At 49.7% G+C, this 18,559-nt stretch overlaps 1 protein-coding gene across 1 annotated transcript in view; it reads right to left on the bottom strand.

Annotated features, from left to right (window-relative positions):
• Positions 1-18,559, bottom strand: part of LOC119382141 (26S proteasome regulatory subunit 4) — a 67,308-nt gene that overhangs the window by 37,350 nt on the left and 11,399 nt on the right. The window contains exons 3-4 of the mRNA XM_037649872.2: positions 11,132-11,197; positions 10,021-10,114 (exon numbers count right to left, since the gene is read on the bottom strand). Of these exons, the coding sequence (XP_037505800.1) occupies positions 10,021-10,114; positions 11,132-11,197 (160 nt within the window). The remainder of the gene's footprint in view (positions 1-10,020; positions 10,115-11,131; positions 11,198-18,559) is intronic.

The raw sequence follows: 18,559 nt of genomic DNA, 5'->3' as shown, positions 1-18,559 counted from the left end.
TTGTTTGATGAACGTGGAAATGGGCCGAGAAGATCCACTCCAACCATTTCGAAAGGCGATGAGGGTGGTGTCACAGGGTGAAGGAGACCGACCGGAGCAGTATTTGGTCGCTTGAATCGCTGACACTTATCACAACTGGCCACATACTTTTCTGTATTGCGTCGCATACTAGGCCAGTAGAATCGACACAGTATGCGATGGTACGTTTTGGCGAAACCCATGTGCCCAGCAGATGCGTCATCGTGCATAGCATGAAGTACGTGCGTTCTCAAATTCTTAGGGACCACTAAAAGAAGGCGGGCACCATCAGCTGTGTAATTCTTTTTGTAGAGCAAGCCATCTTGGATAACAAAGCCGTTTTTACCTATCGGCTGAGCGGCTGAATCGAAGAGGGCATCCAAGCTGCGGTCGTTGCGCTGTTCCTTCCGGAAAGTGGCGAGATCAGGAAAAGCAGTATCATCGATGGCAGCTAGAAAATCGTCAAAATTGTCAGCGTCACATGCAGTTGTTGGTAGAGGGAGCCTCGAGAGACAGTCGGCGTCAGCATGATGGCGGCCACTCTTGTAACGAATTTCAAAGTCAAATTCTTGCAAACGTAGCGCCCATCGCGCAAGGCGGCCAGACGGGTCGCGGAGACCAACCAACCAACATAAGGAATGGTGGTCGGTAATGATCGAAAAGTGCCGCCCGTAGAGATATGGGCGGAACTTATGGACAGCGAAAACCACAGCGAGGCACTCTTGTTCAGTCACGGTGTAATTCTTCTCGGCCTTGCTCAATGAACGACTGGCGTAGGCAACGGCATGCTCGGCGTCATCGAAGCGCTGGATGAGAACAGCGCCGAGACCTATTCCACTTGCGTCGGTGTGCACTTCTGTTGTAGCAGAAGGGTCAAAATGGCGCAGTATGGGCCCAGAAGAGAGAAGGAACTTAAGTTGGCGAAACGAAGAATCACAATCCGCTGTCCAGATAAAAGGCGTATCCTTGCACAGCAATGAAGTCAAAGGGTAGGCAGTATCAGCGAACTTGGGCACAAACCGTCGAAAGTAGGAGCAAAGACCCAAGAAACTTCTTAGTTCGCGTTGTGATTGCGGTTGTTGAAAACTGCTAACTGCAGCAACCTTCTGGGGGTCTGGACGCACACCATGCTTGTCCACGAGATGTCCAAGTACAAGCGCTTCTCGTTGGCCGAAGTGACATTTCTTCGAGTTCAGGGTAAGGGCAGCTTGTTCAAGGCACGTTAAACAACGTCAAGTCGATTATTGTGTTCGGCAAAAGTGCGACCAAAAATGACGATGTCGTCAAGGTAGCATAAACAAATCTCCCATTTCAGGCCGCGTAGTACCGTGTCCATAAACCTTTCAAATGTCGCAGGAGCGTTGCACAAACCAAACGGCATGACATTGAATTCAAACAAGCCGTCTGGTGTGATGAAAGCGGTTTTCTCTTTGTCGACGGAATGCATGGGTATCTGCCAATAACCCGATCGGAGGTCCACAGATGAGAAGTAGGATGCGGAATGAAGACAGTCGATAACGTCATCTATACGGGGAAGTGGATACACATCCTTTTTCGTCACAGAATTGAGGCGCCGGTAGTCTACGCAAAACCTCCAGGACCCGTCTTTCTTTTTCACGAGGATGACCGGCGCAGCCCATGGGCTAGCAGAATCTTGGATGACGCCCTTGGCCAGCATGTCGTCCACCTGTTCAGCGATCACCTTGCGTTCAGATGCGGACACGCGGTATGGTTTCTGCCTTATGGGATGCGCGGAGCCTGTGTCGATCCTGTGGCGAGCCCGCGTATTTGGAACACGAACTTTGGTAGCGTCCTGGGTGAAATCAAACAATGAAGCATGCTTGCTAAGGACGCTGACCAGGGCTTGACGCTTCTCGGAGGGCAGTGCCTTGTTGACCATATTCAGAAACGGTGACGAGTCTTCAGGGACACCAGGGCCAGTTTCATGCGCTCGGCCTTCGAGCGAGGCGTCATTACTTAAGGCGTCTATGCTGAGGCTGGTATCCGCTTCAAACGAGGCAAGTCGCATACCGCTGGGTAGCACAACAGGCTGGTTTGATAAATTTGACACCCACAACGCACTTGTTCCACAGTCCACAGAGATAATACAACGAGGTACAAGCACGCCTTTCTTCGCAGTGACCGAAGGCACGGGCTCAACAATAGCATCAAATGCTTCGGTGTCGACACGACCAACAGTAACTTGGACGCTGGACAAGGAACGTGCCGGTAAGACGGAATCTTCAAGGACGGCGAGGGTGCGCGAACATGTAGCAGGTTGGTCGGCAGGAGGAGAGAGGAAGAGCTCGCCAGTACCGCAGTCAAGAGTGGCACCGCACTGTTGTAGGAAATCTAGTCCAAGAATGACATTATGCGTGGATTTAGCGAGCACTGCGAAATTCGGCTTGATACACGCTATCAGAGAAATGAACGTTCGCGGTGCACACACCAAGGGGTCGGAGCAATTCCCCACTCACAGCACGAAATGTATTATCGTTATTCCACTGAAACATCACCTTACGGCCTAACTGAGTTTTGAAGTCCATGCTGATAACAGAGACACTCGCTCCCGTGTCCACTAAAGCCAGCGTAGTAACATTGTCCACAGAAACACGAATCTTGTTATGACACATGGTGACTGGCGGAGGCATAGGGGCATGTAGCTGAAGATGACTGGCGACCTCACCTCCATCGGTCGCGCCGCCTAGTTTCCCGGTGGCGGTGACGTGAGACGTCGTCGAGGAGATGGGGACCTTCGGTGGCGCGAAGACGGTGGCGTCAAGCTCCGCACAGAAGCCGGCGAGTCGCTGCGGTAATTCACCCGATGGTTTGTCCTGCTGTCCGAGTCAGAGGGCCAGTGTGTCCCGTCAACGGGCTGATTGCTGCGCCGATAGAACGTACGCGGTCGCTCATGGGACGGTGCTGACATGCGACGGCGATGAGGACAAAATCGGGCGACGTGGCCGCGGACGCCGCAGTTGAAGCATATAGGGCGCTCACGGGACGTACTGATATTGTCAGTAGAAAGATGAATGGCCCGGCCGTCCCACTCCTGAGAAACTGCAGGTGGTCTGCGTGCATAACCATCATACGACTGGTAACTCGGACGCGCATTCGTAGAAGGGCTTGGCACTCTAGGGCGAGGCGCGAAGTTGTAGGCATCAAAGGAGGCGGCGTTGATGGACGTCGCGCCAAAGTCGCAGGGAGGAAAGGGCTCTCGGGCCTTAGGAGTCGGGAGAGAAGCCGCCTCACGTCGGTCGAGCTCTTCGCGCACTACTTGCCGAATCACCGACGCAAGGTCAGATGGGGCTGGAAGCACGTCGACACTGGCGACATTAGTTACGTTGGCCAGGCGTCCGAACTTTGGCGTAATTCGTCGAGCTTTCAGAGCTTCAAATGTACGGCAGTGCATAATGACGTCACTTACAGACTCCAGACTGTCTTTTGCTATGAGGAACTGGTATACGTCCTCCGCGATCCCTTTTAGAAGATGACCAACTTTGTCCTCTTCTGTCATCCGAGGGTCCAGGGCCTTGCACAACTTGAGCACTTCCTCGATATACGTCGTGCAGGTTTCCCCGGGAACTTGCGCTCGCTGCATGAGAGTTTGCTCGGCGCGCTTCTTTTAGCTGCGGGATCTCCGAAGCACTTCCTAATTTCATCTACGAACGTCTGCCACGTCGTCAAGCTTTCTTCATGGTTTTCAAACCATACAGATGCTGTTCCCTTAAGGAAGAGGCCTACATTGTTCAGCTGGCCGGTAGCATTCCAGCCATTAAACCGACCTCGCCCGTGGTAGAAGCTGAGCCATGCGTCGACATCCTCCCCAGGTTGTCCGGCGAGGTTCGGGGCTCGATGTAGGGCTGCCATGGAATACTGGAAGCAGGTGGCAGGTTGTCGTTTGTTGCCGTCAGAGGCCATCGCGGGTGGCAGGCCAGCAATTCGCCGACTTCGGCGAAGCTCCACGTATTGCGCCTCAGCGGTCGGTGCGTCGTCGTTCGTCGGAGGCGCCGTTATCGTACCCAGCACCTTCCACCAAAAACTGTTACGATGGGGTGTGTTTATTTACAAGTGAATAAATGAAAGGGACGAAGGGTTGCCGCGCCGACACCGAGTTGCTTCGAAGAGAGACGCACTTCGTTCTCCTCTTCCTCCGTTATCGCTTCAGCGTAACAATATGATCGGTTAGTGCAGTCTTGAAGCGTTTTCGTATCCTATTTATATTGTGCGCGTGCTCGATGTACGCATTCCTGTATTCAGGTTTTACCACACCAGTATTTCGAATTTTTTCGTTTTCTTTTTGTTATTATTACCGATATTATAGCCCAAATATTGCCTAAACGTGCAGCAATTTACGTTTCCTTCAATAAAATGTCATGTGAAGAAAGTTATATGCGCTTTTTGCTTCTCGAGCGAGCGCCAAAAGCGGCTGCTATGCAGCTGCGACGGCGCCGCTCGCCACCATTCGCCATGCTACCACAGAGGCTACAACGAAGCAGAAAAACAACTACACACATTACGTACGTATATCGGCAATAAAGAGAGAAGACAGTGCAGTAGCAATTAGTGCGCAAACGCTCGAACCGACGTCGCGGCCGCGGGGCCGGCGGCACCACGAGCGAGGAAGCGACCGCAAATGGGCGCGGCCATATTGGATTTTTTCCTTTCGGATTGGCTCGCCTCCAGCAGAATTCCAATATCCAGTGAATTACCGCCGCTCGAGGAACCGCCACCGTCGCCGGAAGCGGAAAAACGTCCCCATTGGCCTTATGGGTATGTCACTCCACCGCTTGCGCTTCTCCTGCGTTCTCGCTTCTGCTCTCGCGGCGCATGCGCTACTCTCCTCCTCTAGTCTCCTCTCCTTCAAGTGTGAAAATAAAGCGGGTAGAGCGCTGCGCGCGTTCAGTTCAGCGCTTGCTTCGGTTCGCTCCGCTTGACTCCGTTGATGCTTCTGATGAAGTGTGATGGTCCGATGAAGTGTGATGGAAGCAACAGTCCCGTCAGTTACTGGGTTGGCGCAAGCAAGCGTCAGCATCAGCCCACAAACTAACAGCAACGCTACCTCCACTTAAGACAAAGCTGCGCAGCGAAGGGCTCGCGAAGCTGAGCGCAAACGCTTGAAGCGAGCTGCGGACCCTGAGCTTCGTCGCCTCAAGTACTATACTCGCGGACAACTTTTCCTGGCAATGAAGGAAAGGCTACGGGGGCGGAGCTACTGCACATGTACTGCTCTGCGAAGTAGTCCGGTTCGGCGCGCGTTTCGAATTTAGTTTTGGTTTTGAACTTTCCGTACCTCCTGTGACGGCCATTTGAATATTCGAGCGGCCGTCACAGGCTTCCACGGCCATTTGTTAGTGAAATTCGTCACAAGCTCCCTCGGCGTGTCGTCGGAAAAGCTGGAGGGTGACGAGCGCTCACCTGAAGACGAAGACGCCATTTTGACTGTGAGGTGCACGTAAAAGGTGCGACGTTTTCACAGGTGCAATAACGTGAAATGACACCGCATAAAGCAAAACAAATAGTACCCAGCCCTCAAAGCAGCGACGGGTTTTACAGGCACTGTTTAATTATCTATCAAAAATTGGCCTAGTCGAAAAGCTTTAATGGTTGGCTATTTCACATACCAAAGCCTTGTCTTACCTGACACCCTCCTTGAAATATTTCGATTAGGTTCACTTGCTCATTTCATTTTTTTATATTCTTTCTTTCTTTTATTATTATCTCCCCTCTCTTCTTGAATCTGTCAATCCCATTCCTCATCCCTACACAGATTAGCATGCCAGCGGTATACTGACGCCGGCAGAAATCTCTGTATTTCTGATAAAGAGCATCTCTCTCTCTCTCTCTCTATCTCCTTGGTGCGCGCTGATTCTCTTTTCAAACAGCGCCCATAGAAAATAAAGTAATGTTGTTTTTTTTTATTCTCACGCAGAAAACACGGACGCAATTGAGGGACTATAATCTTCAGCGGTAGCTCACGCGTAGTTCGGCTCTCTAGCCTTCCCTTCATTGTCAAGAAAAGTTGTCCGCGAGTATAGACGCTGCTCAATAAAGACCTTCGTTAACCGTTTCACCTTCGTCTACGCAATTAAAACAACAGAACCATACGCAATTAAAACAACAGAACCCCCCCCCCTCGATGCTTCGCATCACCTCAGGGTTCCCTTCGGGGAGATGCGGTTTACATGCGAAGCATCTTATGGCGGAGTTCAAACCGATGGTGGTGTGCGGCGTGACCACCCTTACTGCACATGCGCAAGCCCTCTCCACTCCCCTCCCAACACACCCTCTTCCCTCCCCTCTCCATTTCCCTTCTCCCTTCCCCCTCTCCACTCCTCCTATGAAATGCGGGCTCGACATGCCGAAATTCTCTCCTGCGCAACGCCGCGATGAGCGCCAGCGCATGCGCGTCCCCTCCCCCTCTCTCTCCTCTCCTACGCTGCCCCCTCTCGCGCGCCTGTCGACCGCGTTCCCCGCTCGCCCTGTGAGAATTAACGGCCGGGCTAGAGAGAAGACACGACGCGCGTAGCGTTCCTCTTAGCGTTCCACGACGCGAGGTCGGTAGCATGCCCAACGAACGCCAACGGAACGCGATCGTGCAAGTGCTCCGGCTTCGCATGGCCTCATGGTCCCCTTTAGCAAGAGATGGTGTAATTTTTTTGTTGAGCCTGTGATCTCCGATGGCCAATCCTCTTGCACTGCTGGCTTTTTAGCGAAGTGCAAACGCGTATCAGCTGTTCTCATCTACTGCTAGGTAAGTGCTACTACGCTGTCACGGGCTGTGTCAATTAGCAAGACAGACACTGTTCGGGAGTGTTTTGAAGGTAGGTGGGCTAACGCACTCGGTAGTTCCTGGTGGGTATCGTTTATCAAATGCTGTTTGCCTAGAGCATCACAGCGACACGTCAGCGTTTTGCAGCGACTTTGTCAGCCGGTTACTTCGTCGCGTTCTTGTATAAATACGTTCCAATCCAAAGGAGGAGGCGGTGATGGTACGCCGACCGAAATAACGCTTCGTGTATAAGAAGAGGCGGAGAGAAACAATGACTACTAACTGCCGAAGAAATGATCCCAGGAAACATCTACGCCAATTTTTGCAATGCGCATAGCCTTATTGATTTGTCTGTGTGTGTGTGTCAGCTGATCCGCATACTTGATTGGAATTGTGCCCGTCAATTCTTCTGCTTGCCTGCTGCTACAGCAGCGTATCGTTATAGGTAGGTGTAAATTGGCCCTTTCCTGCTGCCTGAACCCTACGATGAGATATCAGGCAGCCTATACCAATGTTCCACAAATCAAAGAAAACGAGCGCGCAACATCTAAAGAGCAAGGCTCAAAGCTATTATACGTCATAATATAGCAAGCATCTCAGGCCTGCCTTGACGCCACGCAGCAAGCACGCTGACATCAACACTGCGAAGATCTCGATTTTTCCCGCCGCTGTGCCACATTGGTTAAGGTGTTTGGTGCTCACGCGAAAGACACGGTATCAATCCCAGTTGCGGCGGTCGCATTTTGATGGGGGTGAAATGCTAGAGGCATGCGTACTCTGCAATTTCAGAACCCCCAGCTGATCGAGACTATCTGGAGCCCTCCACTACGGCGTCTCTCGCAGCTTGTATCGCTTGGTGACGTTCCCACGAATCGATTCCGATTCACTCCAGCTGTGTTGTCTTTAGGATTCGTTGATGCCATTCGAATAGTGCAAGAAATTTTTAGCACTGCGGAGTAATACTTGTTGCTGATGTGCCGAGAACAAACAACCATCGTCGGAGTGACTTTGCTGATGCGGAGGTTGGTTATTTACGCCGTTCTTCACGGTTCACTAAAAAACGGAAACTCGTGAAAAGATACTATCCCGCCTTTCCGCCTCGCTGATGTTCATATCAAAACGTAGAAAAACTGCTTCGCAACGCATTTTTTTTCTTTGCTGACGATGAATCCATCCGCCAGAACCGCTACCACACGTGCGAAAGTGAATGTCGTCCGCTACATGGACCTCAATAGCCTGTTTCGCGCTCTCTCCGCTAGGTGGCGTATTGGTTCAAATTATTCGCTCATTCACCGAGGTTCTACATTGAAGAAGATTTTGCCTTCAGGTTCCGCTTCACCAAGGCGTCCGTGTTGGCTGTCATGTCGCATATGCAAGACAGAACATGCAAACATAACTGAAAAATAGCAGGGACCTTCTGTACTTCTGTGAAGCACGTCTCATGTTCGTTTCCACGTTTGGCACGAGTGGAACCAGTACAGCCACAGTTCGTTTCACAATGCCGGCGTACCAGTGTTGCTGGAACAGGCCAAGCTTTCCGCTCGACTGCGGTGGTTTTTCAGGCTGACTAAACAAAGCTGGAGAGACTGTGGTAATAATACTTCATTTGACAGTTTGCGTGCTTTAAAAGACCACTACGGTATTTGTTTATTATCAAACAAAACCTGATGAAGCCTGCAAAAACTGCACGTGGTTCCGGTTTTCGACTTTCACCGGCACTACGATTATCATCGCGTTCACCAACCAGAGTTGTGGGCGTCCCCCTACCAATGGAAGAAGACCAAACGCAGATCGATAAACTCTGTTTTCAAAATTTCTACTCGATTTCTAGAAAAATCACTGCCACGTTGGACAATTCAGACGGTACGCTTTCTATTTCGCTACAAAACAGAAAAGTGATGTAGGACGGTAGACAGAATCTTTTAAGTTATTGGCCCCCTCACGGGACTGTTTACTACATTTTTACTGATTAGGAGCTATACGTAGGCCCTGGTAGATGCCGTGAAAGTTTATGACCTCATGGTGATTAGTGTGGGAATTTCAAGGTGGCGTTACCAGCTGCATTTTCTTTCTGCGCCTTTTCTCGCTCACCAAGCGTGGTGATATGGTATTGTGAAAGAGTAATTCACTAATGTACGAGAAAATTTGTTTTACAGCGGAAGCTGTTATGAGATCATTTCAACGGCCGTTTTTGGCGCCGTAGTTGGTGTCCGTAACCACTATCGTTCGAAATAAGAAAAAAAAACGAAATAAGAAAAAATTTCCAGGATGGAACGGGGTTCGAACCTAGGCCCTCTGCGTGGGAGCCCAGTGTTGCACCTCAGAGCCATGCCGGTGCTTGGAACTGACATGCAAAAAGACGCTATGCAGGCTTCATGTCCAGAAGGAACCACATTAACATGTGTAATTTAGTGTGGTAGAAGAGTGAAATAACAACCACGCACCACACAACGCGAATTCTGTAACCAGGCGTCGCACAATGCAAATTGCGCTACGAGTGGGCTGTTGGATGCTTCCAACCCATTACAAGGGGCTCTGCAATAGTTCTTCATCGTAATCAGGCACAACACCAACAAAGTGCGCATAATGCCTTACATGTCTTTAGCGGGTACCACGGCTCTCCATTAAATGACGAAAAATGGCGTAGTGGCTGCTTCCCTACTTCATAGAAATTATGATGATTTATAGCGCAGTGGGTTCCTCGCAAGTGCATTTGCATTGGTTGCCAAGGAAGCCCATAAGCCCATCATCCATTTCCTCAGGGTCTCAATAAAGTTCTTGCCCCCTCTCTCCGTCTCTCTTTCTCACGTCAACGTACGTTATATTGCATGGTAGGAGAGTGATATAGCGACCGGGCGTCACACAATGCGAATTACGTAACTGGTGAGCCGTTTAAAGTTTCCAACCCATTACAAAGGGCTGAGCCACAATTCTTCTTCGTCATCAGTCGTCACGTAAACACAGTGCACTACCTAATGCCTTACATATGTGTAGCTGGAATCTCGCTTCTGCGCAGAATGACGAATAATGGCGTTGTAGGTGCTTCCCAACTTCACAAATATTGTGATTTATGGCGTAGTGGGTACCTTGCTAGTGCACTTGTATTAGTAGCCCCAAGAGAGTTTACAACGGGCTCTAGAAATGCCGTTCTTCCAGCTTTCGCTGTGACTGTGCTGCGCTTTCCGCGCAGGCCTTTCTCTTTAATGCCCCTTTAATTAAAAAAAACTCACCGAGCGGGAGCTTGCTTGCAGCGTCCGGTCCCCTAATCCGCCTACGTTTGCCCACACGGCTCGGAATCGAGGGTTCGCGTTTGCGCTTCTTGCCCTGCAAAGCAGGATAAACAAACGACTATGCATACTACCACTCCTGCGTATCATTTCGTTTTCGCGTCATCATGCAAATTTGTTACTACAGCGCAAATCGCACTCTAAGGATTACAAGGCCCTTTGACAAAGGTAGGTCCACCTACTGATTGCCCAGGCCGTCTGGGGCGGTTATTCCTACTCGTACATTTGTAGCAGCGCCATTCATACCACGCAACCTAGCCAACTATTGTAGCTTACGGCCAACTCAGAATAGATCGCTTGCACATGACGCCACGGCTGCTGCTTCTGATTGCACTGGTATTCCACGATGGCGTCTTTGATGACAAACAAGTTGTCGTTAAACTGCTTCAATATGATAACGACGTGGCAGGAATGCCTCTGTGCGTGAATAACAAAAGAACCTGCATCGCGATATTTCGATAACATTACTGTGACATCGCAAACGCCATGTCCCCCTGCGCTTGTGCTTCAACACGGCGATTTCAGTGACACCGCTGCGAGCCATCTATAAGTTCAAATGTATAAAACAAATCAATCACGTACAGGCGCCAAATTACCATAGTTATTATTCAAGACCAACTTGCACTGTAACATTGTTGGCATCATAGAGTGTCCGTACAACTGCTTATTTTGTTGTTTACTTTTTACGCATCCACTTTTGCCTCATTGCACAGAAATCCTGTGAGATTTATGATACATGAACGTTTCCCTTAACCTGAAGTTCACGGCCTATATATGTTGCCCGACTTATGTTGCCCCGTGACTGGTAGTAATTGCACCTTTCTGGGCGTAGGTACCTTCAAGCGAAGTCTTCCGAGCTTTTAGCCTGTACTCAAGACATCTCTAACTGTTGCTGATATTGAAAATAGTTGTATGATTGATTTATTGATTGGACTAGGCTGCCAGCCAGACCTCCGGCAGAACTTTCGGGTCCCAATCCCCCTTAGAAACCGGCTACAAAGCAATTACATGTTACGCGTAATTATGCACTTCAATGTAAAACCCGTAGTAGTACCCTATCATCCCTCCTGTCTGCGCCCGAGCCGCCTCCACCACTGCCGCCTTGAGATAGATTCTGACCCTGCAAATGAAGACAAAATATTCAACACACCTACAGCGTCGTGCATTGAGGCACTCAAACCGATAAACGTAGCGCATAGTCGGTGAACAAGGTGCTGGAAACAAGGCACTCTGACCGCTCTGTACAAACTAATAGAAACTAAAATCTTCTTCACAATAAACTTCCATAAAGTGCGCTAATGCGCTCTGTTTAGTCATTCCCGCATTCCTGTTGCATCGCGCCGCCGTCAATGGACGAGCGCGTCTGGGCTGAGTTGACAGTTGCGGCCACTGTTTTGGGTGAGGGTGCCACTACTCCAGTACAAAGCAGACGCCGGTTCGTGTTACAATGTGGTCGCCTCAGGATTTATGCGCCTCCGTGTGCTTTTTCGTGTTTTTCTTGTGCATGAGCGCGTGTGTGGGCAGCTTGCCTCATGTTTCCTGTGCTTGAGTACGGTTTTTTGGTGCGCGCGTGTGTGGCAGACGGTTTTTTCCAGTGGTATGACAATGTGAAGCTGTTGTGTCCTGAAAAGGTGCTACTGTAAAGTACCACGTATTCCAGTGCGATCTACAGTGTCTGGAAACGTAATATTCGTAACAGAACACTTCTTTTTGTCACAAACAAGCGCTAAAACAGGCGCGCGCGCCGCCGCATCCTGACGACAGCATCAAGTCACGGCGCCGACGGTTTCCCCTCGACGGGCGCGCGCAACGAAAAAGAAAAAGCATCACAGGGGCCCAGGGTACCCAGGGCGTGGCCTTACCCTCTCCACCGAAGACGTCGTCGCGACAGCCTAACGCCCGCGCAGATCGGGAGAACTCGAAAAATCAAAGCGGAAGCAATCGTTTCCGCAGACGAACCGGCGAGACGAATCCCTTTCCCCTAGCTTTCGCTGTGCTACGCGCCGAACAATCACTTGGAATGTTCGCGAAACCGGGAAGCTTGATCCAAACGAGAGACGACGGAGCTAGGTAGGACAGTATGGTGAAGTCGGCGAAGAAGTTATGTTGTTCGAGCGAGTCGTGTAGTGCGGTCAGTCGATATTGAAGAATCGGTGTGATGAACTGTGGGAGCACTGCTTTGAAAAGTGTCGCCGAACGACGGTGATCAGAGCTGGAGTTCGTCTGAGTGTTTCCTGGAAGATTCGAGAAACGTTCGAAGAATTGTGGGCTGCAAACGTTTGGTGAATATTCAAGCCTAGGCGATTAAGTGTTCTTGGGTAGTTCTGAATGGATGAGATTGCATTTGTAGCGCGGTAAGTTTGTTCCAGTTGTTTTAAACACCATCTAAGTGATGTTGGGAGTTGCAATTGGTACCTGCCGAGTGTGCAAGTTTGTGTGATGCTTGTACTGCCCTAACTGAGAATACGATTTGTTTGTGTTGTCAACTCTTGGCTCTAACTCGGCCTTTGGACCACAACCGTCGTTCGTTGGCGCACTAAATGGACCTACATTAAATTGTGCGTGCTTTCGTGGTGCGTTTCGGTGGGCCGATACGTCAGCCCTTGGAATCTGTCCGCTGACTGCCTGCCCATTAACGGGATCAGTGATTCAGTGTCACTTTTCATTTCATGTGAGTCAAACGGGCAGCATTCATGGAGAGCATTGAGGCCCACTCTACAAAACATTGGTACTCCCTAGGGCAAATTGCACATATGTGGGGTGATCGGCACTTCTAATAACGACTTCAATATTCAACCTGTAATGTGCAAATATGAAATGCGTTATCGAATGAAGTGTCGCGCGTACAAACGCGACTGTAGAAGCGCTTCTCCTGTACTGGCTGTACCGGAGCGGTAGCGCCCGAGCGGGCGCAAGGAGAACTAGGCCCGAAACGCCGCTTCGGCGCCCAGCAGGCCGCACCTGTTTATTATGTAACGGCCGTGCTCGAGGCAAGCTTGGTAACCAGTTGTCCCACACTTCGTTTATCATTCTGGTATAATCTGAACGTTAGTGCACCTGTACGCTGGCTACACTTTAGAATATGCGCCGATATATTAAGCACATACCACGCTTTAGTGAAGTGTACCATTTCCATTACACCCTGAATAAATTCACGATGACTTGCTCACCATTTCGGCGACGGCAGATTGATGTCACTGAGCCTCTTCGATGTTCCTGCTCGGGCAGCCCGACGGCAGCCCTAGGACTCGATCCTTTCTGACAGGAAATATCGTCGGTTATGCGTCACTGTCACGAGGGGCAAAATTCTCGTGCAAGCCTCGGGCAGCCCGAGGCTGCCGCCACAGTAGCCACGCTAGCCACAGCAGGAAACTCTATGGCCACAGCATCACAATCATCGTCACGCTAGCGCACCCGCGTTCGCTCTTTGTCGTCTGCTACATGGTCGGCCTGTGGACAATTGGTAGAAGAAAAAGAACAAAACTTTATTTTGAGGGAATGGGTAGAAAAGGGGGTACTCAGGAGCATGTTGGTTGGGGCCCCAAGTCCAGCGCCCCACTGGCTTGCGCCGCTCGCCTAACTTGACTCAGAAGCGCTAATTGCACGTCTGGGTCCGAGCTGGCAAGTTGTGCTTCCCACTGCTCCAAACGTCCTACAATTTTGTTGCCTAAAAATGAGTGTAAATTCGCTGGCTTTCGGTCACACTCTCAAGAGATGTGATATAAAGTTGGCAAACCGCCGCACTACGGACAAGCGTCACGGTACAGCGTGGGATATATTTTACTGAGCCGCGATAAATTTGAAAAGACTCCCGTCTGCACCTTGCGGAGATCCGTAGCGTCTTCACCTTCAAGCGATTTAAGGGGGGCACTATATTTTTGCCGTGTGCTCCGCTGGTAAGTGAGAATGTCTTTTGGGGCCATTAAATGGGGTTCGATTGCGGGGGGCTGATGCTCAGCTCGGTTCGTCAAATCTCGAGCTAAAGCGTCCGCTCTCTCATTGCAGGCCAGCGTGTGCGGGGCACCAGATTAGCCGGTGTCTCTTGGTTAACTTATGTCCAATCAGTTTAATTATTTTTGCGGGTAAGCGTCCGTTCATATAAAGTCGGCACGCTTCTTGGGAGACTGAGATTATGATTGATTGTTCTTCTTCTATGTTCTTGCTCTCTAATGGCCAAGGCTACGGCAAAGGACTCCGCCTTGGCAATTGAGGAAGTGCATAGAGAGACACTCATGGCCGTCTTCAAATCCCAGTCAATTGCTGTTGCTACGCATTTCGCCCAGTTGTATCTGGCCGCGTCAACGTATATGACGTTTGTCTTTGCTGTTAATTGTTTCTTAAGCCACTTGACTCGTTCTTCCCTCCTTCTTGTGCGTCATAATTTTCGGTGAAGGCGCAACCGAAATCATGCGACGGATGGTTTCTGGCACGCCTATCAGTTCCTCGTCTAAAAGTTGGGGGTATGGTGTTATACCGAGCCGTGTCAGGATCTCTCTGCCAGACCGTGTTTTGCTTAGACGGTTTCTTTGGGAGATGAGAACTGCCGCCTTTAGCTCGGCGTACGTATTGTGCACGCCGAGCTCAAGTAATTTACTGGTTGGCATATTTACAGGTGGTCCCAAGGCTGCTTTATAAGCACTTCGGATTATGGAGTCTACCTGCCCTTCTTCGCTTTTGTTTAACGTGTGGAAAGGCAAGCTGTATGTTATCCTGCTCATTACTAGCGCCTGTATCAGTCGCAACGTGTCTTTTTCCTTCATGCCTTGCCGGTGAAATGTGATCCTTTGAATCATCCTTGCACTCTGGTTTGTTGTGGTTTTCAATGTAGTGATGGTGTGGCTTGCTCTACCATTGCTTTGAATCCAGAATCCCAGGATTCTTGCTATGTTAACTTCCCGAATGTTATTCCCTTCCACTTGAATTTCTACGTTTCCATTGCTTTTATATCGTTTGCCGTGTATTCGGATGATTTCTGATTTCTCCGGGGCGCAGTGAAGTCCACTGGCACCGGTAAATTTTTCTACAGCTTTGGCGGCTTCCTTTAGAGTTTCCTCTTTCGCTGCCGAAGATCCTGGCGTGGCCCAAAGAGTAATGTCGTCAGCGTATAAGGTGTACCCCAGTCGCGGGACTTCCTCCAGAGCACGGGCGAGTCTTCGCATCGCAATATTAAACAGCAAGGGGGAAATGATCGCCCCTTGGGAGGTGCCCTTGTTGGGCATCTGAAATGTTTGGGATTTAACTTGGCCAATGCTTATTGTAGCCTTCCTTCCGGTGAGGAAGGCCTTTATATAGTTGAATGTTCTTTCGCCGCGTCCAATTTCATTCAGTTCAGAGAGGATGGCGTCGTGAGAGATGTTGTCGAAAGCTCCTTTTAAATCTAGTGCTAGGATTAGGTGTTCACTAGTGCCTTTGGAATTCCCTTTAGCACTTCTTCATGTAGGAGGAGGAAGGCGTCCTGCGTAGACAGACCGCAACGGAAACCCAGCATTGTGGCAGGGAAGAGGTTATCTTCTTCAATGTAATTTTGTAACCTTGTTTGCACTGCCCGTTCAAAGAGCATCCCCATGCATGATGTTAGCGATATTGGTCTCAATGCATCTAGGGTAGGCTTTTTGCCGGCTTTAGGTATAGATAATTATATTTGCTTCTTTCCACTCATCGGGAACTATCCCTTTGTTCCAGTAATGTTCATTGAAATGGTTAGTGAGACCTTCTATTACGCTGGTAGAAATATGCGGAGGCTGGCACACCCTGCGGAAGCATCTGCGATAAGGAACGTCAAGACTTGGCCCTTACTGGAAAAAGTCGGCCGTAAGTCTGTGTGAGGGCGTGGCAACGTGGAAGAGGGGAAATGGAGGCGGCTCGGGAGCGGCGTTTCGTCCCCGTTTTACCCCGCTGCTGCATGTGGACGTGCGCCCGCGGCGCTCCTATCGTTCTGTGATACTACGTGTTCTCTTTAGGATCACGGCTCGTCAAGCACGCCGATCATGTGCCCGTTCCTGCGCTGAGCGTCGGCGTGCCTCGTCCATCGTCACCGATAGAAAGAGCACAGCGATCGAGATGAAAGGGAATGCGGAGCGGATGGCGAAAAACTGAAAAGGCACGCGCGGATCTGGAGGGGCGGATCCGCAATTTTTCAATGGACATGGTGAGCATGCATGGTTGTTGCGCCCAATACTAAGCTTTAAGTATCCGGCTTCCCGTATGCTGACCGTTCCTTCGGAAATATACTGTATCCACCCTTAGCTGCGAGGAGAGCCCTGCTGTTCGCGTCGTCGAAAGAGGTCGTCGCCGGCGCGGCCAGCGAAGCAACATGATTAATCTTGAACCTGGAAGCGCTTGACCCGTAGATCTTCGCAAGCTCTTTCTGAACAACGAGCGACGCAACCCTGCAGTTCGCGCCGCCCAATAGACAAGCTGCCACCGCTAAGCTACCAGCGAACTGAAAACACGCGTGCATCTGCGCTCAGATTTCGCATTGGGTTATCGCAATCGTAGGTAAGTTTTCTCAGGCACTTATTTTTTGTGTGAATAAACTTTATTTTCAAAACTTGTAGTGTCTCGCTCGTCCTTGTCGTGATTGTATATATATATATATATATATATATATATATATATATATATATATATATATATATATATATATATATATATATATATATATATATACGCTGGCAAAAATAACTGGATTCTCGGGGGTATGCTTAATCATCTGCACATGTCAATTGTTGTTCTGGGTGTGGACTAGAATACGCTATACGAGGTTAGTAAGCGTCTCACATATGCCCTAAATAGAAAAAACAAAACAAGAACAGCTGGTTCCACAGCGTGAAAGCTATACAAACTGCGGAGCAGAGCTGAGGATGCGCCTGCCGCTGTTGACGCTTGGCTTGTGTTTGTCTGAGTAGAAGCTGCAGGTTCGCCTGTCTTTGTTGGCGCTCCGCCTGGGTCTTCCGAAGCTGAGGGTTAGCTCGCGTTCGTTGGTGTTTCCCTTCCGCTTCTCTTCCGTAGCTCTGCGCCTATAAGTCCCGACGCCGGGGTTGCGCTATCACCTCGCTGGCTCGGACAGATGAATTAGCCTTTCGGGGATGCTGGCGTCCCAAACATCCAGCCTGCTGGGCGTCCATGGCGGGAAAGGAAACCTTCATGGATGGATGGATGCTATGAGCGTCCCCTTTATAACGGGGTGGTGACATGTCTGTCACCAGGCTCGAAGGAGAAAAAAAAAGAAAGAAAAAAAACTTCCTTGTTTCATGTTGTCCTAATGCCTTATCTACATTGATTAAATCTATGTTATTATACCAAAAAATATAAATTCACGGTCCATCTCTCTGCCTCTTAAGGCAGAATGACCTTTTTTTTCTCTTAATTATTTATTTTTGTACTTTATCTCTACTTTTCTGCCACCAATACTCTAACCGTCTCTTACTTATTTCTATCGCGGACGTGTTCAGCTTTCCATTGTCGTCCCTAAAACCCAAGGCTTCATGTAGACTCGTGCCCACACGTATACCTGCGTGAATATCGCCACATTCAATCAGTACATGTTCCATTGTTTCCTTAGTTCCCCCGCAGCATTTACATTGTTCTTCTTCGTTACTGAATCTCGCTTTATAACTACGCGTTCTAAGGCAGCCCGACCTTGCTTCAAATAGTAAAGCGCTTCCCCTTGAATTATCATAAAACATTTCCCTCCTTATTTCGTTTTTTCCTTTTCGGTAGTTACTCAGAGCCGGCTTCTTTTCCATCGCTGTCATCCAATAAGTCCTCTCCGCCTCTCTGACCTTCCACTTAATGCTCCTTGTTGCCATATCGCCCGCACTGCCAGCCGTATATTTACTGGTGAGCCTCCTAGTTCTTTTTCTCCACTGCGTGTCAACGCTTTTTCTATACAAATACCTGAAAACCTTCTCTGCCCATCTACTCTTCTTCATTTTCCTCAGCCTCTCTTCGAATCTCATTTTGCTCTGCGCTTCCCTCACTTCAAAGCCTGTCCATCCCATATCACCCTTTACCGCATCATTTGTCGTCTTCCCGTGAGCGCCCAACGCGAGGCGGCCCACCGTCCTTTGATTTACATCCATTCCTGATTGCACCTCTGACTTCATGCACACCACTGAGTTCCCAAATGTAAGCCCCGGAACCATCACACCCTTCCACAGCCCTCGAAGCACCTCGTACCTATTGTATCCCCATAAAGCTCTGTGCTTCATAATTGCAGCATTCCTCTTTCCCTTTGCTACCGATGCTTTCTCTTGTACCTCCATATATCTATCGCCCTCATTTACCCATACTCCGAGGTACTTGTACTCGCTTACCCTTGGTATTTTTTGGCCCTGTATTAAGACCGTATGGTCTCCGTGGTCATTGAATAATTTGTGGTGCAGTGGCGCCCTCTCTTGACCTAATGCGCCTGAAACACAGGCCCAAATTTCAACAGTCAAGCTTGAAACTGTGTGTGTCTCGCATGAAGTGCGTGTGA

The sequence above is a fragment of the Rhipicephalus sanguineus genome, chromosome 2 (assembly GCF_013339695.2).
Source record: "Rhipicephalus sanguineus isolate Rsan-2018 chromosome 2, BIME_Rsan_1.4, whole genome shotgun sequence".
NCBI classification, from domain to species: domain Eukaryota; kingdom Metazoa; phylum Arthropoda; class Arachnida; order Ixodida; family Ixodidae; genus Rhipicephalus; species Rhipicephalus sanguineus.
The sequence above is the reverse complement of the archived record's forward strand: the minus strand, read 5'-3'. Positions and strand labels throughout refer to the sequence as shown.